Raw genomic sequence first — 22,415 nt, 5'->3', positions numbered from 1 at the left:
CACATGCCCAAACTCCCACTGCTGTCCAAAGTTCTGCTCATCTACAAATCTTAAGGGAATCTCCTCATTCCACTAAATCATGGGATCCTAAAGTTTACTACCCTACACTAAAGTGGCTACGAGGTACACATAAATATGGCCATTTTTATGCGCTAAAAGCTCTCATTTTTCATATTTCTAGTGCAGTAATGCAGTTCAAATTTCGTGTTTTCAAGTTTGCATGTTTTGGCGCTGCAGTGTGCTGCCCTTTTTACTTAACTATATACGAGTTGGCGACTCTGGGTTCAGCACCTGTTCACACTCAGTCTATGTTTGGATGTGCAGGTCAGGTTTTTGAAATGTATTCTTTAGCCTTCTGATCGTGCACTCCCCGCCTCCTAGCCACAGGTGTTTTAATTATAGTAGGTCCAATACCCCTCCACAGAAAGAGAGAATTTGAGTCCAAGAAGAGGTTTCACATGTACCCATTCAGATGGAGACGTTTATTCTCGGTGAGGTAGGTCAAGCGTAGGACATCGTATAAGAGAGATGCCGTAAAGTGGCTACGAGGTACACATAAATATGGCCATTTTTATGCGCTAAACGCTCTCATTTTTCATATTTCTAGTGCAGTAATGCAGATCAAATTTCGTGTTTTCAAGTTTGCATGTTTTGGCGCTGCAGTGTGCTGCCCTTTTTACTTAACTATATACGAGTTGGCGACTCTGGGTTCAGCACCTGTTCACACTCAGTCTATGTTTGGATGTGCAGGTCAGGTTTTTGAAATGTACTACCCTACACTGACTTGGGTTGTACCCTGACCCTATTTGTTGTCTGCCGCCTACCATATGGAACAAACTGTCAGTCCGGACCACTGCTTGTCTGACCACGCGTCACATCTCTGCCTCATAACTGAGAACACATGTAATGTTAGTCAACGACGACTACACAAAATGGTCACACACGAAGTCTGTTGCAATCTTTAGGTAAACGCACATGGCGTGTTTTAGACTAAGCCGTAATTTTTAAAGCAGAAGATGCATCAGGAAAACCCCAGCAGTGTTTCTTTGAAGAGTCTTCTTTGACGTCTTTTTCGTCGTTTTTGTATTTTTCATATATAAAATTGTTTCGGCTTCCAAACGGATGCCACAAGAAGTATCAGGCACTTATTTTTAGCTGCTTCGCGTCTTTTGAAGACTGAGTCAGGTCAAAGACGTCACCAAAGATGGGACCTATGTACAGCAATGTTTTTTTTCCCGAAATGTTAGCGCTTTTTCATACAGGTACCAGGTGGAATCTGGTGGAATCAGATGGAATCTGCCAGAAAAAGACGTTGCCTGCACATACCCTTTGGGGTTCACTACTCCCGGTAGACCTTGTGTCAAGAAGGGGAAGGGGAAGATGGTGTTGTACTCGAAGAAGCAAGGCGAGAGCGGAACTGGACTTCATTTCAATGCTTCGGTCTTTGGAGACTAATTGTTTAAAACGTATAATTGTGAAACGAGAATAATTCTTCTTTTCTAAGTCTACAGTGTCTAACCTTAGTATAAGTAATTGCACATTTTGATTCATACATTTAAAAAAAAGTGAATTTCAAAACTATCAAAAAGTATCAATGCCCTCTTCATGGAAGCAAACTTTTGAGGATAAATTGGAGTTTTCTACACCTTTAAGATGTAATTCAGGAAAAAAAAAAAACAACCATTTGATTGTCAGGAACAAAATTAAAAGGAAAAAAAAAAAAAAGTTAACAAGGTTGGAAAACCAACTATATCCAGTCAAATAATTCAAAGAATTTAACAAATATGCTGCAATATTTTTTTACAATAGAATTTGACTGTCCTGATTTTTATAAGATCAAAATGTTTTGGTTTGGTCGTATTTCTTGGAATAAGACGGGAATTAAAGAATTTTATTATTAAAACTTTAATTTATTTTTTTTTGTAAATACCTCTGAAATGAAAATTAAATATAGCATAAAAAAGAAAGAAAACTAAAATATCACTTACTCAGGGGTCAATTTATCTCCAGGGACAAATAATCGGGGAGGAAGCTCCCAATTAGCATATCTGAAATGAAAATCAGGTTTTTCAGACACTACTGTTTTTCCGGACTTTATAACCTATGGAATGCAGTCTGTATCCGATTAGACAAAACAAACAGTCTCCTAACATCGTTAGGCAGGAAGACAAGAAAGAGCGAGAGTCTGATGAAGAGAACTTGGAGGTTATTGTGATTGTGGACGAAAAGTCCAGTTAAAAAAATAAAAAAAAAACACGATACAATTGTCCATTCATTGAACGCACTTAGATGACCCGAGTCCGAGATGAATCGTCTACATGTCACACACTTCAAAGGATCAATTCCAGACCCATTTGACATAAAAAGGTTCTATTTTCCCAATTCTTCCCTCTAGATCAGATATTTGAAAAAAATAGTTTTTCGTTTGATTTTTTTTTTTTTTTATCAATTTTATTGAAATGACTATTTATAAAATTTTATTCATTTATTTTTAAATTAGATTAAATTTTTGCAAATTACGATATCGTACAAAACCAAAGACCGGAGTGAGCAACTGGACATTGGTTAACCGGGTTGTCCAATTTGAGACATTTATAGGAGGTCATCAGGATGTCCCCCAAATGTCACACACATGTAAGACGTGCTCTCCTGGAATAGAAAGGTGGCTCTCGATTTATTTCTACAGGAGCCTCGAAAATGGTCAATGGTGGTTACCTAACCGCATATGCTGCACATTCAGGAAATATTCTATTGATTGGCGATGAAGGTCTTTAATTTGTATCGTATGTGACGATTCATAGGACACATTTCCATGAAGATGTCACACACATATAATTAATGACGAGCTACTCCTCTCGACAGATTCACGCATGATCAGCTCACTCCATCCTTTTTTCCCCCCCAACTTCCGCATATACAAATTTTTGACCATTTTCACCAAAATTAGCGAGTTTGGATGACTTTAATTTACTTAAAGGAATTGTTCCATAAGCTTCATATATCAGGATAAGGGATTAATATACACTCCAACATGGAAATTATAACACCAAGTCGTGGAGTAACAAAAATCACCGGAGGGATACATCACTAATTTGCAAATGATGAAAAAAAAAAAAAAACTTTTAATACATCCAAATTTTTTCAGTCTGAAATCTGAGCCCCGTGCAGAAATTACTACACTTGCAGCCTCGGCTGCGATCAGTGAGGTCATTAATGGTCACGTGAGGAGGGTTCCGCAACAAATCATCAAGATCCGCTGTTGGCAGCTCCCGTGTAATCGCCGACCAATGACATCTCAGGTGTGCTCAATAGGAGGAAAGGCCGGAGATGCTGCAGCCATGGGAGCAGGTTTAGGACATACAGGAGGTCACAATAGCACGAGCAACATGCGGCCTAGCGTTGTTATTTTGGAAAAGAGTTCCTGGGACACTTTAGGGACGTTACCGCACCACTGGTTCCACCAACAAATCAATGTGACGCCAAGCTAGTGCCCCTGGATGAAGACGATAGGGGTCCAACTACTGTACACACACCATAATCCCGGGAGTAGGACCTGTGTGACAAATGGTCTCCTATCCAATCTTTGACCATCATCACGTCCAAGACAAAATGCATGACTCATCGCTGAAGACGACCACCCTCCGGTCCAACCTGCCATCTTGCCTTGCGTCATAACAGTTTTTGAGAGCAGTGGAATGGAACATCTGCATGAGGGAACATTGGAATGTTCCAAAACCACAAGAAATATTGAATAAATCCAGATGTTTTGAACAATTTTCATTCTCATTTTTCACCATTTGCAAATCATTTCTATCCATTCTGGAATTTCCATAATTCCCCAACATTTCCTTGTGTACGATTACTGGGAGTCTGACCACTGGGACCCTACTATATGTAAATTCCTAGATAGCGTTATTGATCCACAATGGAGGGATTCTTGAGCCACAACCGGTCTATGAAGGCTAAAGAATTGCTCCGAACTTCACAAAAAATCTACAAGAAAAAAAATTCCGTACAGGATTTGAGATCCACACAGAGACCAGTAGCCTGCTAAGAACTGCAGGAGAGATAAAATCAAGAAGAAAAAAAAAAAGGTGTGGTCCTAAACGGCAAGTTGGACCATTAAGATGAGGCAAAACTTAAAAAAAAAAAAAAATTGGGATGAAGGCAGAATCCAGTGATAAGGGTAATATCCAGGTAGGGATAAAACAAAAAGATAAGATAGAACTTATACTTATGCAAACATAACAGGTATGATATCGGAGACCAACACCAATCATGAGAATGGCAGTCCAAAAGACCTCCATTTCAATGGAGTGGTAGTGAGCATGTGCGACCACTTCTCAACTCACTGTTAATGGTCGTACATGCTCACTAACATATCTTTAAAAAGGGGGAATTTGTGCCCCATTTTTCAGATTGGTGTTGGTCTCAGCAGTCGGACCCTCACAGATTATACATTTATCATCTGTGATGTGGACAAGTTAACCCTTTAAGAGTTCTCAGCCGAATCTTCAGTTTTAAACCTGTCGTGTAGTGGCGTATCCAGGGGAGGGCAGCCGGGGCATGTGCCCCGGGCGCAGCCGACAGGGGGGCGCCAGCAGCCCGCCTGATGCGGAGGTCCAAGGAGGAGGCTCCCCGTCGGCGGAATTCTGCCACCCACATACTGAGATTCTTCCGTTCTCTGAGCCGACTGTCAAATTGACAGCCGGCTCAGAGAACGAGCTGTGCGTCTGATCCCAAGGATGTACTAGTGTCTTCAGACGCTAGTACCCTTGATCTATGCCCTGAGCGCCGCCGGCACTTCTGCATCAGTGAAGCGCCAGCAGCGTGATCAGGTCACATGATCACGCCGCTGACGTCACTCGCCGGCTCTTCACAGGCAGCCTTGCGGTTTGTGGTAAGTGCTCCAGCTCCAGACGGCTGGGTAATGGAGGCTGGAGCTGAAGACACCAAACTGCCAGAAGGAGAGATGCGGGCTGTGCTGTATACTACTATGTGGGAGGTGCTGTATACTACTGTGTGGGCTGTGCTGTATACTACTATGTGGGCAGTGCTGTATACTACTATGTGGGCTGTGCTATATACTACTATGTGGGAGGTGCTGTATATTACTATGTGGGCTGTGCTGTATACTACAATGTGGGCAGTGCTATATACTACTATGCGGGCTGTGCTATATACTACTATGTGGGCTGTGCTATATACTACTATGTGGGCAGTTCTGTATACTACTATGCGGGCTGTGCTATATACTACTATGCGGGCTGTGCTATATACTACTATGTGGGCAGTTCTGTATACTACTATGCGGGCTGTGCTATATACTACTATGTGGGCTGTGCTGTATACTACTATGCGGGCTGTGCTATATACTACTATGTGGGCTGTGCTGTATACTACTGTGTGGGCAGTGCTGTATACTACTATGCGGGCTGTGCTATATACTACTAAGCAGGCTGTGCTGTATACTACTATGTGGGCAGAGCTGTATACTACTGTGTTCCTCAGATTTCTCGACCACATGCAACTGCACCCGGGAAGGGAGGGGATGGGGGCAGAAATCAGGACATTATGGGGGCAGAAGAAATCTGAGGACATTATAGGGGGCAGAAATCTGAGGGGGGGGGGCGCCAAACTGATCCTTTGCCCCGGCTGCAGGAAGAGCTAGATACACCTCTGCTGTCGTGGAAATGTCATCGGAAGCAGGAAGATCTCTGGTCTGGCAAAATCAAACGGGAGAGAAAAGAAGTGATGGTGCTCAAGACAGGTGAGAAATAAACCCTCACTGGGTTTTCACCAATTACGATGGAGGGCACCACTACAACCTACAATACCGGTATGCAATGGATTTACATTCTGCTTCCTCAGACTGTAGGATTAAAAGAAAACATGCTGAAGTTCTCACCAAAGCAACAAAACTATTTATGTCCAGGTTTCCGCCTACGAATAAAAGTTTTCAATTACACCGGGAGATGTCAGTAAACATCAGGAATCGGGAAGATCAAAAAGAAAAGTGACTTGCTTTCTTGCAGACGATGTGGATGTGAGATTTCCCTTTACTGCTCCTTATTACAATAATGCCCCATATTTCCCGCCTTTGAAGTTGGAAGCCGGGCATTTTTAGCAGACAATTGAATTAGATATTTTGGTTGTGACCTCCGCCATTTCTTAACTCTTCGTACAGTGTACATGGCTTGATGCCACTGTGACCGTTTCCCTGTACCAGAACCAGATGTATCATGGAGAAGATTATACGGGAGATCGCGCCTGTCCTTAAATAACACTGGAGATTTCTGCTACGGTAAAGAAAAACACTAATCCTTACCCTAACTTGATGATTTCTGGTGGTCCCGGCACTGGGACCCCCCCTCTGATTCTGGCTGTACTCTTATCTTTGCAGAACAGGTGCACATGTTTGACTGCCCCTCCAGACAGCACTGTTCTCAGGATGGACCACCAACGACCAGCAGGTCACTCAACCCATAATCAATTAATAGAGGAGGGTCCCTCTTAGATCAGAGGACAGCTAAAAAAGAGCATCTGTCACTGGAGGACCCGACACTTCCATGCATTTACACAAACGGCCCATTGATTTTAGAGAAACCACTTGTCATACTTCATTTCACCAGCGGTGGCGCTGCAGAATAATTCATCACTTGCTGCTAGAGATCTCAGCGATCATCTAATTTGACAACAAGACGATCATGTGATCATGGAATTTTTAGAGGGTCCCTTAACAAAAACGGATTACCCGTTTCATTAACAAATGAAGAGGAACTCATGGGGCCCTCATAAAAACCCTTTCAATCTCTAATATTATTTCACATGCAGGTTCATAAATGCACTGATGCTGCGGTGATCATTAGGTCTGGTCTTGGCTTCGGCATTCAACCACTGCACCAAAACCAGGAACAAAAAAATTTTAAAAAAAAATCTGACTGATCCCTTTTAGGGGTGACATCATCTGTCACGCCCATTTATGGTGTGAAACGGTGCCAAAGGTTTGCAGAAATTGGTCTAAAAATTGAATTTTTGGTTGCCCCAAATGAACCATAAATGTATTGGAGTTTTTGAAAACCCTGCGTAAAAATTAGCATCGTTATTTTTTTTGGGGGGAGGGGGTGTCTTTTAGGTTGTCTATGGGGGTGGAACTTAAAAGTTCCATCATGGGTAGATGAAAGGGCAGTACCCGAGAATGGCCACTACATGGTGTGCTGAGCTGCGGTGTTCTGGCTCTATGCCCCCTGTCTATGCCGGCATGGTGGGACCTGGTAATAGCTGATCCGTGGAGGAGACGGGTGTCAGATCACCACCGATCTGAGACGGGTGACCTGTCCTAAAGTGGACATCATCATTATTTTAGGATTGGACCACCTGTTTTAAAATTTTGGTAAGGTATAGTGTAAGGCCAGTTTCGGCAAGATCACTGGTATTAATCATGGACTGGATCAGGATAGCCGTGACCAAGTACCGTTTACCTCCGGACCACCAGGGATCTGTCTTGGACTACACACAGAGGCCGCAGCACTGGGTCTGTGGAGTCAAATCACAATCACCGTCTACACCTTATTCTTATCTATGTGAAAATGTCTGTATCTGAACACTGATGATTATTCCTGTAAAATAGGCCATGAAGTGGGTCAGGTCGGGGGAGGGCACGCATTAGCCCCTGTCCCCACTCCAGGGGGTGATTTTGCACCCTTTTAATAGCGCCATGTAAAAGTTCTGTCTCCAAGACTCACGTTCACAATTGAAAAACGACCGACACATAAAACATTAAGTTACATTCCTAGAGTTTAAGGGCGACCATAAAACCCAACATCTGTATTAACCCCTTCCTGCCGTGGCAAATTTTAGTATTTTAAACCGGGGGGAATTTTCTCCCCTTCCTCCAAGAGCCATAACTTTTTATCGCCGCCGTGCGAGTGCTTACTTTTTGGTCATTTTCTTTACTGGACAAGTTATAGTTTTGAAAAACCCCATCATTCATTCTACCACGTAACGTACTGAAAAACAAATTCCAAATGAGGTGAACTGGTGAAAAAAAAAAAAAAAAAAAAAAAGGAAAAAAAATGCATTTCCGCCATTGTTGTTTTTTTTTTTGTGTGTGTGTTTACGGTGTTAATTGTGCGACAAAATTATCTTAACAGAAAGATTCTCCAGATCAGGACGATGGCAGCGAGCAAAAAAAAAAAAAAAAAAAATATGTGTATTTTTATTTAATTATTTTAATGCCTAAAAATAAAAAAATAAAAAAATCAGAACTTTGTTAAAAAAAAAAAAAATAATAATTTGTCTTCGGTCGCCATTCTTTGAGACTCATAGCTTTTTTTTTTAATTGTTGGATCCGAATAAGGACTTTTTTTTTTTTGCGTGACGAGCTGTAGTTTTTAATAGTAAATTCAATTACTATCATTATACGATGTTTTATATTTTAATAGATCCTATACTTACAGATACTGGCGCAGGACTGGCGCATAGCAAATGTGGTGCCAATATTCAAAAAGGGCTCTAAAAGTGAACCTGGAAATTATAGGCCAGTAAGTCTAACCTCTATTGTTGGTAAAATATTTGAAGGGTTTCTGAGGGATGTTATTCTGGATTATCTCAATGAGAATAACTGTTTAACTCCATATCAGCATGGGTTTATGAGAAATCGCTCCTGTCAAACCAATCTAATCAGTTTTTATGAAGAGGTAAGCTATAGACTGGACCACGGTGAGTCATTGGACGTGGTATATCTCGATTTTTCCAAAGCGTTTGATACCGTGCCGCACAAGAGGTTGGTACACAAAATGAGAATGCTTGGTCTGGGGGAAAATGTGTGTAAATGGGTTAGTAACTGGCTTAGTGATAGAAAGCAGAGGGTGGTTATAAATGGTATAGTCTCTAACTGGGTCGCTGTGACCAGTGGGGTACCGCAGGGGTCAGTATTGGGACCTGTTCTCTTCAACATATTCATTAATGATCTGGTAGAAGGTTTACACAGTAAAATATCGATATTTGCAGATGATACAAAACTATGTAAAGCAGTTAATACAAGAGAAGATAGTATTCTGCTACAGATGGATCTGGATAAGTTGGAAACTTGGGCTGAAAGGTGGCAGATGAGGTTTAACAATGATAAATGTAAGGTTATACACATGGGAAGAAGGAATCAATATCACCATTACACACTGAATGGGAAACCACTGGGTAAATCTGACAGGGAGAAGGACTTGGGAATCCTAGTTAATGATAAACTTACCTGGAGCAGCCAGTGCCAGGCAGCAGCTGCCAAGGCAAACAGGATCATGGGGTGCATTAAAAGAGGTCTGGATACACATGATGAGAGCATTATACTGCCTCTGTACAAATCCCTAGTTAGACCGCACATGGAGTACTGTGTCCAGTTTTGGGCACCGGTGCTCAGGAAGGATATAATGGAACTAGAGAGAGTACAAAGGAGGGCAACAAAATTAATAAAGGGGATGGGAGAACTACAATACCCAGATAGATTAGCGAAATTAGGATTATTTAGTCTAGAAAAAAGACGACTGAGGGGCGATCTAATAACCATGTATAAGTATATAAGGGGACAATACAAATATCTCGCTGAGGATCTGTTTATACCAAGGAAGGTGACGGGCACAAGGGGGCATTCTTTGCGTCTGGAGGAGAGAAGGTTTTTCCACCAACATAGAAGAGGATTCTTTACTGTTAGGGCAGTGAGAATCTGAAATTGCTTGCCTGAGGAGGTGGTGATGGCGAACTCAGTCGAGGGGTTCAAGAGAGGCCTGGATGTCTTCCTGGAGCAGAACAATATTGTATCATACAATTATTAGGATCTGTAGAAGGACGTAGATCTGGGGATTTATTATGATGGAATATAGGCTGAACTGGATGGACAAATGTCTTTTTTTCGGCCTTACTAACTATGTTACTATGTTACTATGTTACTATGTAGATGCAGTGATACCAAATATATGTTCCAAAAGTCTTCCTTTTTTTTCCTTCAGTTCAAAAATAGATATTTAATTTAAGGATTTTTTTTTTTAACTACGGTAATTTACTTTTTTTTATTATTATTATTACTTTTTATTTATTTTATTTTTTACACCTTCCCAATATTTCTTGGCCCCCAAAGGCGACTTGAACCTGTGATCATTTGCTCGCTTATTCTATGTACGGCATTGCTGCAGTATATAGTGCAAATCACGGGTGAGACCTGGCTATGGGCTGTGTTTAGCAGGCAACCAATGGCACCTGTCAATCACATCGCGCACCTTTCATGGCCGCCAGGGCGAGATCGCGCTGTCAGTGACTCACTGCGGCATCTAAAGGGGCTCACTGCACTCATCCTGACCGATCATCCCTACAGCCCATATATCACATCGCTCAGTTATAAAAAACATAATACTGGGTTGCATCATATTGTTTCCTCCAGTCACAACTAAAGCTGCTGTCAACAGATAGTTTGCAGGCCTTACAGTAAGTGAGTAGTATATTGATACTCTATAGACCCGCATGTGACCCACCAATTTATTCTGAGCAACCACAATGCACTGCATTCTACTAACAGGAAGCCGGTAGAATTATGAATGCAGCTCTGGCTGTGAGTAGAGTATAGGGAAAAGTGTTGGCGGAGGTCAGGACGTGAGCGCTCACCTGAAGGTACGCTTCATAGAGGACATCGAACAGAAAGGCTTGCGGCATTTCACTGGCTCTGTGCTTTGCCCGGTCCAGGGAGTGGTCTAAGCATCCGTCTGCGGAAGGAGCGATGACCGTGGACACCAATGGTCGCACCGCCCCGGCGGCCTGCGGAGGAAGGAACAACAGCGGTGACATTTATAAATATGATCATCCAATAGAAAGCTGGAAATGTCGAGGTAGCAGAGCCGAAATATCAAATGAATGGGACTGAGCTGCAAAACCGCTCACAGCCTACTGACAAGAGTGGCGCCGTTTCTGACTTTAATTTCATTTATGACAACTTAGGTTTCCGGAGTTGTGATTTATAGGTTAAAAGAGGGGAAAGGTCCTTAACTTGGGATAGTCAACTATTATAAAGAGTCTCGGTATCTCTCGGACTATCCCTCGCTTTCTCTCTCTGGAGGACCCCAGTAGATTGATTTCAATGAGAACTGTGTAATGCTTCACTTCTCCTTTGGGGGTGCTGCAGGGAAAGTGAACACTTACTGCCAAGTTCCGCAACAGATCGCTGAAGATCACAGAATGTGACCCGCCTAAAACAAAATATATATATTTTCTAAAGTGAAGTTCTGCTTTTGGCCTGGACAATCCAATGGTTTGGGCAATTTTGGGGGAGAGGGGTGTGATCCAGGGGATGAGGGAGAAGGTTATATGTCCTGCTTTTTTGGCTTTGGAAGCTTGGTAAATGTGCGTGCAGTTCTATGACGGAGGCTCGGGAGCTGGAGCCCGCTCTGTGCACAGCAGATGCCAACTGTGTTGTACAGCTGATACCGATGCAGCCAATAAATCCCCAATAAACCGTAGTTAATAGAGGCGCCGCTTAGATGCTGCAGTTGCTGTCACCCATCGACTTCAACTCATCCCCGCAGCGCAATCGTGGAGCGCTGATGGTTTGTTCAGGCACCGGGGTCCTTCATTATTCACTCATAAGACAATGCACTGCGATACTTTTGTATCTAGTGTAAAAGTGATCGAATAATGACAGGTTCAAGTCACCAAACTTAAAAAATAAAATTAAATAAAGTATAAACGTTAAAAATGACTTAAATAAACAAAAAAAATATTATGTACATCCAATAAAAGAAAAAAGTTTCAAATGTGTTAAATAAAACTAACCTAAAAAAATTTAAAAAATAAAAGAGCGGGTATCGTCGCATCAGTGAAAGTCTGAACTATTCTATTTTATTGAAAATAAATAATTGTGTGCACATATAATAAAAATGACAGAATTGCTTTTTATTTATTTATTTATTTTTTTTTGGAAATGGCCATTCCACTCCCCAAAAACAAAAAAATGGTGCAAAAAGCGAGACAAAAAAATAAGGTTCTATAACCCCACGGAATGGGATCAATAAAGTAACAGTCAATGTATAAATAAAAAAAAAGCCCTGACGTGTGATGGAAAAGTAGACGTTATGAGTCTCAAAATATGGCGATAAAAATTCAGGGTCTTAATAAGTAGTGAACCGGAATTATAAATTAGTAAGTAGCTTGCAAATATACAGTGTACATAATATATATTTATTTATAATTGTATCTCCTTCGATCCACCATAGAGTGGTCACGCCATCGCTCACGGTGAATAAATCCGATACCGCGTGTATATTATTGCTTCCCCCATCATGAAGAAACTGCGAACTTCCGATCCTTCTGTAACATCGGCCAACAGAAATAATCAATGACGATTTCTAGGTTCCCTTCCAACAAAAAGAGGGTGGAATCGCTTGTGCAAAAAAAAAAAAAAAGACTAATTGCTTGTTACGCTCAATTAATGCATCGCTATGTGGATTTTCCGCTAAAACGCCCTTTTATTGAGGGGCTGCGTGTGTCGGGGGACGCTCACGTATCATATACATCGACCGGGTTTATTTTTTTACATGGAATTAAGGACTAATAAGATGTCGGAGTGAATTGTGCGCTGGTCCGGACGGCGGCGGCTACATTACTTATTAGGCGCAGAGTACGAGATGGAACTTTGGCTGATTGTTTTTCATAAATTTTTTTTTTATTTTTTTATTTTTTTTTGAAGAATTTGTCATTATTTTTGTTGTTTTTTTTAAATATTTTTGGTTTATGCTTTAGCATTAGTGGGGCACAGTATACAGCAAAAGTCAAGATTGTACCACCCTAGGGGTGTGGAGCCAGAGTGGCACTGTGAGTGCCAATGTGCCCAGGATACTGGACCCAGCAATAAGTAGAAACCTTTGGTTCCGGCCACTGATCAGCCACATGGCGGAGTATGGCTGATGGGTCATTCTTCTATGAAAGCTCGTATGGCTAGACCACACTGCCACATTGGCTCCCTAAGATGTCTTTCTGGCTCTGTTTTATGCCTTTGAAGTGAAAAATGGGTCTGCAAGCAGAAATGACTGTCCAAACCAAGCACAGGCACTCGGTACACCATTGACAAAGCCCAACAAATCTTTGCTCCTTGACACTTACTTATGTTGTATCGGTCTCTGCCTTCCTCTTCCTTGATTGACTGCTTTGGGTTAAGAAGAGGAATAGAAGGATGAAAATAAATTGATATACCTAGGTGGGAAAATGCAATTAACCGATTGGCCTCATCAATATGCAAATTGCCTCTTCAGAGAAAAAGAGGACTTAACTCTATAGCACCACCTGTTGGTAGTAGCGATCCTACAAGTCACAATCATCCCTTTAACGAGTCGAAGGCCAACAGCCCGAAACACCGTGTCTGCGAATTGAGATACTGATTTGGCTTTTATCCTAAGTCATATTGCACGACTCGTTAAAGAGTTGATTGTGACTTGTAGGATCGCTACTTCCAACAGGTGGCGCTATAGAGTTAAGTTCTCTTTTTCTCTGAAGAGGCAATTTGCATATTAAATTCCCAGAGGAGCATTGCACAGGGAATAAGCCTCCTTACCTTGACAAGACAGCTGGTATATGACTCTCCTTAAGGAGAAACGTTACCCTTTAGACCCCTGGCCTCATCAAGGGTGCACCGAGCGCCTGTGCTCGGTTTGAACAATCGTGTAGTTTTTCTGATGGACTGACTTTAACCCCTTCACCCTCAAGGCTGTTTTCACTTTCATGACCAGGACAAAACTTTATAATTCTGACCAGTGTCACTTTATGGGGTAAGAACTCACCCTTAAACGGATCCCACCGATTCTGGGAATGTTTTTTCATGGCTCATTGTCCTTTATGGTAGTGGTAAGCTTAGGTCAATTTTTTTTCCGTTCATTTGTGAAAATATCGGAATTTTGGCGAATATATTGCAATTTTCAAACATTTACTTTTTTCTGCCCTTAACCCCTTAGTGAAAGAGCCAATTTTGTACTTATTGACCGGGCCAATTTTTAGAATTTTGACCACTGTCACTTTATGAGGTTATAGCTCTGGAACACCAACGGATCTCACCGATTCCAAGAATGTTTTTTCATGACATATTGTACTTCTTGCTAGCGGTAAAATTTCTTCGATATGACTTGCGTTCATTTAAGGAAAAAAAAGGAAATTTGCCAAAAATTTTGAAAATTTTGCAATTTTCAAACTTTTAATGTCTGTGCCCTTAAATCAGAGTCATATTACACAATTATTAATAAACATTTCCAATACAATTTTGGAAACAATTTTTTTGGTCAGGTTGTTATAAGGGTTAAAACTTGACCAGTGATTTCTCATTTTTCAAACAAAATTTACAAAACCAGTTGTTTTTTTACGGACCACCTCACATTTGAAGTGCGTTTGGGGAGTCAATATGACAGAAAATACCCAAAAGTGACAATATTCTAAAAACTGAACCCCTCAAGGTGCTCAAAAACCACATTCAAGAAGTTTATTAACTTCTGGTGCTTCACAGAAAGATAAAAAGTTACATTTTACTTTTTCCCACAAAAATGTTACTTTAGCCGTAAATTTGGCATTTTCACAAGGGTAGCAGGAGAAAATGGATAGTAAAATTTACACAGATACCCAATATGTGGGGAAAAACTACTGTTTGTAAGTAGTTTAGGATAAGGAAGTGGGGAAGGCTGCTTGGGACAGACACAATAAAGAGCCTTGGGAAGGCTGCCTTGTACAGACACTACACCTTGGGAAGGCTGCCTCATTAGATGCTACAGAGACCCTTGGGAAGGCTGCCTTGGACAGACACTACACAGACCCTTGGGAAGGCTGCCTTATCAGACGCTACAGAGACCCTTGGACAGATGCTACAGAGACCCTTGGGAAGGCTGCCTTGGACAGACACTACAGAGACCCTTGGGAAGGCTGCCTCATTAGATGCTACAGAGACCCTTGGGAAGGCTGCCTTGGACAGACACTACACAGACCCTTGGGAAGGCTGCCTTATCAGACGCTACAGAGACCCTTGGACAGATGCTACAGTGACCCTTGGGTGGCTGCCTTGGACAGACACTACAGAGACCCTTGGGAAGGCTGCCTCATTAGACGCTACAGAGACCCTTGGGAAGGCTGCCTTGGACAGTTGCTACAAAGATCCTTGGGAAGGCTGCCTTGGACAGATGCTACAGAGACCCTTGGGAAGGCTGCCTTGGACTGACACTACACAGACCCTTGGGATGGCTACCTTGGATAGACACTACACAGACCCTTGGGATGGCTGCCTTGGATAGACACTACACAGACCCTTGGGATGGCTGCCTTGGACAGACACTACACAGACCCTTGGGAAGGCTGCCGTGGACAGACACTACACAGACCCTTGGGAAGGCTGCCTTGGACAGACACTACACAGACCCTTGGGAAAGCTGCCTTGGACAGACACTACACAGACCCTTGGGAAAGCTGCCTTGGACAGACACTACACAGGCCCTTGGGAAGGCTGCCTTGGACAGATGCTACAGAGACCCTTGGGAAGGCTGCCTTGGACTGACACTACACAGACCCTTGGGATGGCTGCCTTGGATAGACACTACACAGACCCTTGGGATGGCTGCCTTGGATAGACACTACACAGACCCTTGGGATGGCTGCCTTGGATAGACACTACACAGACCCTTGGGAAGGCTGCCTTGGACAGACACTACAGAGACCCTTGGGAAGGCTGCCTTGGACAGACACTACACAGACCCTTGGGAAGGCTGCCTTGGACAGACTACACAGACCCTTGGGAAGGCTGCCTCATTAGACGCTACAGAGACCCTTGGGAAGGCTGCCTCATTAGACGCTACAGAGACCCTTGGGAAGGCTGCCTCATTAGATGCTACAGAGACCTTTGGGAAGGCTGCCTCATTAGACACTACGGAGACCCTTGGGAAGGCTGCCTTGGATAGTTGCTACAAAGATCCTTGGGAAGGATGCCTTGGACAGATGCTACAGAGACCCTTGGGAAGGCTGCATTGGACAGACACTACAAAGACCCCTGGGAAGGCTGCATTGGACAGACACTACAGAGACCCTTGGAAAGGCTGCCTTGGACATACACTACAGAGACCCTTGGGAAGGCTGCCTTGGACAGACACTACAGAGACACCAGGGAAGGCTGCATTGGACAGACACTACAGAGACCCCTGGGAAGGCTGCATTGGACAGACACTACAGTGACCCTTGGGTGGCTGCTTTGGACAGACACTACAGAGACCCATGGGAAGGCTGCCTTGGACAGACGCTACAGAGACCCATGAGAAGGCCATCTTCGACAGGCACAAAATAGTTTTCAAAGACTGCCTTTGTAAGTCATGGCAGACATTGGTGAAAACCATCATCCACAATAATTACATGGTAACGCAGACATAGTGACCCAGATGGGAGATGCCCAAGGACTCTGGATGGAAAGAAGAGGAAGATCACTAAGTGAGCAGATCATTGAAGTACCTGCTCAACAATCTGTAGCAAATTAGAGCTTTTCGTGCAGCAACACAATTAGTATTTGTCTCCACATCTTCTTAAAGCCTAGAGGGAACGGCAGTCTAATCGGCCATGTTTACCCCATGAGGGCTTTCCTCTCCTGAATGCCGATGGATGGCTCTCCACGAGTCAGGCTTTTCATGTAAATGGTCCTTTTTGGGCCTTATCAAATTTTAATCATAATTATGTTAAAATAACGTAAATGTCATCTTCAGCTACAACTGTTGTATGAGGCTAGTTTAATTTATCTTCCAAATTATTAATATTACCACAAACAACAACAAAAAAAAAAAAACAATTGCAGCTTGCTTGACGTTCTCTGCAACTCTCATGGACTTCAGAGGAGAGGGCTCCTCACAGGAACGGACATTTCTCCCACTTACATTCCATGAGGGTCAGAGATGAGACATGTACTTATCAGTAATTTCTGGCATATTCTGCAGAAATTCCATAAATACCTAAAGTGGCCTCTGTGGTTGCAATAAACTTTGCATAAACCATCAGTACAAGTGAACATATGAAACTTTTTAATATATTATAATCAAAGAAATCTGTGTCTTTCTCCACTTATGAGCCTCTTCAGCCCACCCACCACCTTTTTATATCAGAATTTACTCTGAAAAACTGTTTTACAAGGTGGATTTCCAGCTCACTTAGGGATCACATTACAGTTTCCTGGAGAAGTTTATGGAACGGGAAGGAGGAGCGTAGAGAGATAGAGGGGCAGAGACACACACCGTTCCATGCTGCTACTCTGCTATTTTTTTAATCAATATTAATCGTAATTTTCCACCGTCACAATGTTTGCCCTGGATATGTCCTATGGATGTAGACAAATTCATGGTGTAAGGAGAAGATGCCAACTTGCCCCTTGGCATTTATTTTAGCCCATCCTGGATGCCCAACATAATCCCAAAAGTCATCTACACTTCTTCCTGAGCCGAGGCAGCCTTGTCCCTAAATTTCAGAATTTCCTCCGTAATTTAATCTCCCGTCTGTCTATGTAGCACCATCGTTCTGCAATGTCCCCATCCCCCGTTTCCTCTTCTAAGCCCCCTTTAGATCCAGGTGTGCCAGGACATAACATCTGCACCAGCAAACCAGCCCAAAAGACTGTTTGGATGAGACAATGGGACTCCTTGGGATGTGGCTTTATTGCACTTGTATCCTGCGAGTCAACACGGATTCAGCGCGACGCTATCCTCGCAGCGACCTGCAGCTAAGTAAACTGTCGAGAGCGCGCGTCGCAGACGAGATTATCTCATTGTGAGAGCTGCGCCGGCCCCGGCGGCTTGTTTGTCACCGCTGGGAGAAGTTTTGGGATCGTCAGCGTTCCTTCCTCTGACCTGTGTGGCGCTAATGACGGCTGTATTGTCTCCATTGTGGCACTGGGGATGGCTGTATATACTGGTAGGTATTGACACATCCAGGGGAGTCATTCTCCAGGCTCTGCATCATTAGCAATGATTTTCGGAGGCGATTACCTGTTTCTAAAAAGCCCCAACACTGCTGCGCTCTGTTATTAGAAGCTGTTGTGCAGGCCGGAGTCTCCTGCAAGAAGCGACATGTCCCCCTCCCCCCGCGCGCCGTCTAAGTGCGATATCTCCGGCACGCTGTAGTTAAGACCTCGATTTTCTTCAAGACTCCAAAGTTTATGGTTTAATGGTGTCAAAAAATGCAATTTTTTTTTTCCGCTCAATTATAAGATTACAATTGTTCTTTAGTTTTTTTTCTACGCCTGATAATTGGCCTCAAATCAATATCTTTAGGCTTCAGACTTTTTCGTGTAGAGGACGTACGTCTGAGGATTTTGTGATTAACACCTGGTAGTGTTTGGAGGAAAAAAATAGTAAAATATATGTAATAAACTAATTTTTTTTTTTTTATTTCTTTGCCTATCCACATTTTTTGTAGGAGAGATTGTATTATTTTCAAGGCGTTGTCCACTACCAGGACAAACCCTTCTTGTTCGAAGTGTTTTGCGCAGATAAATAATAAAGCCTATACTCACCTCCCGTGCCGGCTCCATTTACGGAGATCGCGTGCGGTTGTTGCGACTGTCGCCACCTTCGGAAAAATCGAACATGAAGAGGAAGTCCAGGCTGCCACCAGTCTCGGACTTCCGCTTCCCGTCAATTCGACAGGAGGCAGAGACAGCGACATCCCTTTGTTGTCATTTCCCTCGGCATTGAAGTCCAATTAGAGCAAAAAATTGCACATTGAAAGGGGCTGTCCGGGAGTTTTATATCGATGGCCTATTATAAACGATAGCCCAGTACACAAAAATAATAAAAGTCCTAGATAAAGAACTAACAGGCAGGTAGGTTTTAAGGTTGCAGCACCTTCTCTTCCACTCTGCTATGTTGATGGGATATCACTGCAGACATCATGCTGATTGACAGCTGGCTCCCCGCAGTTAGGCAGCAGGGAGCCAGCTGTCAATCAGCACGACAGTGGCAGAGACGCCCCGTTGACAGAGCAGAGCAGAAAAGAAGACCACTCAGAGCTTGCTGAAAATGTCGCTGTGCATAACAAGCAAGAAGTTAGTAACTACCTGCCTGTTAGTTCTTAGCCCAATAAACAAAAATAATAACAGTCCTGCATAACCCCTTCAAGGCAGGTGATCAATGCCAGGTGTGACACCCGGCATTCCCACCGATCAGCTGTTTGCACGTCCTGATGCAGCTGGATATACACGTTATATAGACCCAGAACCGCTCAGCTCCGTACATTGGTACTGGCCGTTCCCGAGTACTGCAGCTCAACGCCTATTGAAGTGCATGTGATCTGAGCAGGAGCGGTGCTGCTCCATCTCTACAAACAATGTACAGTGGGTACGGAAAGTATTCAGACCCCTTTCATTTTTTCCTCTCTGTTTCATTGCAGCCATTAGGTAAATTCAAAAAAGTTCATTTTTTTCACATGAATGTTCACTCTGCACCCCATCTTAACTGGAAAAAAAAAAAAAAATCAGAAATCTAGAAATTTTCTCAAATGTATTAAAAAATGAAATATCATATGGTCATAAGTCTTCAGACCCTTTGCTCAGACACTCATATGTAAGTCCCATGCTGTCCATTTCATTGTGATCCTCCATTAGAGGCCAGCTGTGTGTAATAAAACGGATAGGACTTGATTTGGGAAGGCACACACCTGTCTATATAAGACCTCACAGCTTACAGTGCAGGTCAGACCAAATGAGAATCATGAGGCCAAAGGAACTGGCCAAGGAGCTCAGAGACAGAATGGTGACAAGGCGCAGATCTGGCCAAGGTTACAACAGAATTTCTGCAGTACTCAAGGTTCCTAAGAGCACAGTGGCCTCCATAATCCTTAAATGGAAGAAGTTTGGGACCACCAGAAGTTTTCCTAGACCTGGCCATCCAGGCAAACTGAGCAATCGTGGGAGAAGAGCCTTGGTGAGAGGTAAAGAAGAACCCCAAGATCACTGTGGTTGAGTTCCAGAGATGCAGCAGGGAGATGGGAGAAAGTTCCACAAAGTCAACTATCACTGCAGCCTCCACCAGTCAGGCCTTTATGGCAGAGTGGCCCGACGGAAGCCTCTCCTCAGTGCAAGACATATGAAAGCCGCATAGAGTTTGCTAAAAAAACATATGAAGGTCTCCCAGACTATGAGAAATAAGATTCCCGTCAATTTACTGGGTATCCACAGCTTAGCGCCCGTCAATTTACTGGGTATTCACAGCTTAGCGCCCGTCAATTTACCGGATATCCACAGCTTAGCGCCCGTCAATTTACTGGGTATCCACAGCTTAGCGCCCGTCAATTTACTGCATATCCACAGCTTAGCGCCCGTCAATTTACTGCATATCCACAGCTTAGCGCCCGTCAATTTACTGCATATCCGCAGCTTAGCGCTCATCGATGGCATAAGTGAGGAATACAAAAAAGCAAAGTGTCCTAAATGAGTTTTCTTTATTTTTATTATTACATTGGAAAGAATGGAAGTCACAGTTAGGGCTGCTAATGTCACCATCTTCAAGAAACTTTTTTCCCCTTTGGTTGCCCAACGGCCACGTGAAAATCGAGTCTACATCCGTCTCAGTGTAATGAGTATGGACTCCAGCTGTCAGGCTACAAAACTTCTCAGTCTAGAAAGGGGACATCCTGGAAGTGAGTAATTGATCAAGTGTCTTCCTGCAATCTCACGTATCCGGGGACTGGAGAAAATCCTAATATTTCCTTTTCTCTGGTGAATACCAGCTGTGGGTTGGTGGTTGTCTGGTTCTCACACCCGGATACTTCACTCTGTTTCTTTGCCCCGTTACTGGGCTAGAAATCCAAAAATTGTGCTCCTCTGCCTTCTTGGAATTCCACATTGTCAATTACCGAGGCAGGAAGTTTGTAGGTAATTATGTTTTGTTTGACTTGCCGAACGGTCGCTCTCCGCTTGCTTGCTCCCTACATGGCGCGGGGGGGGGGGGGAATATTGTGCTCCATTGACACTGAATGCGATGTGACCGACCTCATAATAATGGCGGCTGTTGCTGCTCAATTACTATGAAATAAAAAAAAGAGAAAACGCTAAACAAATTATCGTACTGCAGCGGAAAATCCATCCTGTTTATGGGCACCGGAGCATGGCCAGAACATCTGCGGGGCCAGGGATGTGCAGTCAGGGTCTCCGCACATTGTTCCTCAGCATTCCACGACAGGCGCGGGCCGTCAATGCCAATATTTAGAGGGGAGGTCAACATGAGCAGCCCCTTCATATGTACCCGGACTCGCCACGACAGGCGCGGGCCGTCAATGCCAATATTTAGAGGGGAGGTCGACATGAGCAGCCCCTTCATATGTACCCGGACTCGCCACGACAGGCGCGGGCCGTCAATGCCAATATTTAGAGGGGAGGTCGACATGAGCAGCCCCTTCATATTTACCCGGACTCACCACGACAGGAGCGGGCCGTCAATGCCAATATTTAGAGGGGAGGTCGATATGAGCAGCCCCTTCATATTTACCCGGACTAGCCACGACAGGCGCGGGCCGTTAATGCCAATATTTAGAGGGGAGCTCGACATGAGCAGCCCCTTCATATTTACCCGGACTCGCCACAACAGGTGAGGGCCGTTAATGCCAATATTTAGAGTGGAGGTCGACATGAGCAGCCCCTTCATATTTACCCGGACTCACCACGACAGGAGCGGGCCGTCAATGTCAATATTTAGAGTGGAGGTCGACATGAGCAGCCCCTTCATATTTACCCGGACTCGCCACAACAGGAGATGGCCGTCAATGCCAATATTTAAAGAGGAGGTCGACATGAGCAGCCCCTTCATATTTACCCGGACTCGCCACGACAGGTGAGGGCCGTCAATGCCAATATTTAGAGGGGAGGTCGACATGAGCAGCCCCTTCATATTTACCCGGACTCGCCACGACAGGTAAGGGCCGTCAATGCCAATATTTAGAGGTGAGGTTGACATGAGCAGCCCCTTCATATTTACCCGGACTCGCCACGACAGGTGAGGGCCGTCAATGCCAATATTTAGAGGGGAGGTTGACATGAGCAGCCCCTTCATATTTACCTGGACTAGCCATGACAGGCGCGGGCTGTCAATGCCAATATTTAGAGTGGAGGTCGACATTAGCAGCCCCTTCATATTTACCCGGACTCACCACGACAGGAGCGGGCCGTCAATGTCAATATTTAGAGTGGAGGTCGACATGAGCAGCCCCTTCATATTTACCCGGACTCGCCACAACAGAAGCGGGCTGTCAATGCCAATATTTAAAGGGGAGGTCGACATGAGCAGCCCCTTCATATTTACCCGGACTCGCCACGACAGGTGAGAGCCGTCAATGCCAATATTTAGAGGGGAGGTCGACATGAGCAGCCCCTTCATATTTACCCGGACTCG

The 22,415-nt window shown here is 43.8% G+C and overlaps 1 protein-coding gene across 3 annotated transcripts in view; it reads right to left on the bottom strand.

Moving 5' to 3' along the window:
• Positions 1-22,415, bottom strand: part of CRPPA (CDP-L-ribitol pyrophosphorylase A) — a 204,858-nt gene that overhangs the window by 165,606 nt on the left and 16,837 nt on the right. For all 3 annotated transcript variants that reach the window (XR_011313932.1, XM_069729305.1, XM_069729306.1), the window contains exon 3: positions 10,651-10,800. Coding sequence is in view for 2 of the 3 variants with exons in the window: in XM_069729305.1 (XP_069585406.1) it covers positions 10,651-10,800 (150 nt within the window). In the remaining variant the exon portion in view is untranslated. The remainder of the gene's footprint in view (positions 1-10,650; positions 10,801-22,415) is intronic.

This window comes from Ranitomeya imitator, chromosome 6 (genome assembly GCF_032444005.1).
Source record: "Ranitomeya imitator isolate aRanImi1 chromosome 6, aRanImi1.pri, whole genome shotgun sequence".
Lineage (NCBI taxonomy): Eukaryota > Metazoa > Chordata > Amphibia > Anura > Dendrobatidae > Ranitomeya > Ranitomeya imitator.
Note: the sequence above shows the minus strand (reverse complement) of the source record. Positions and strands in the feature narration are given on the sequence as shown.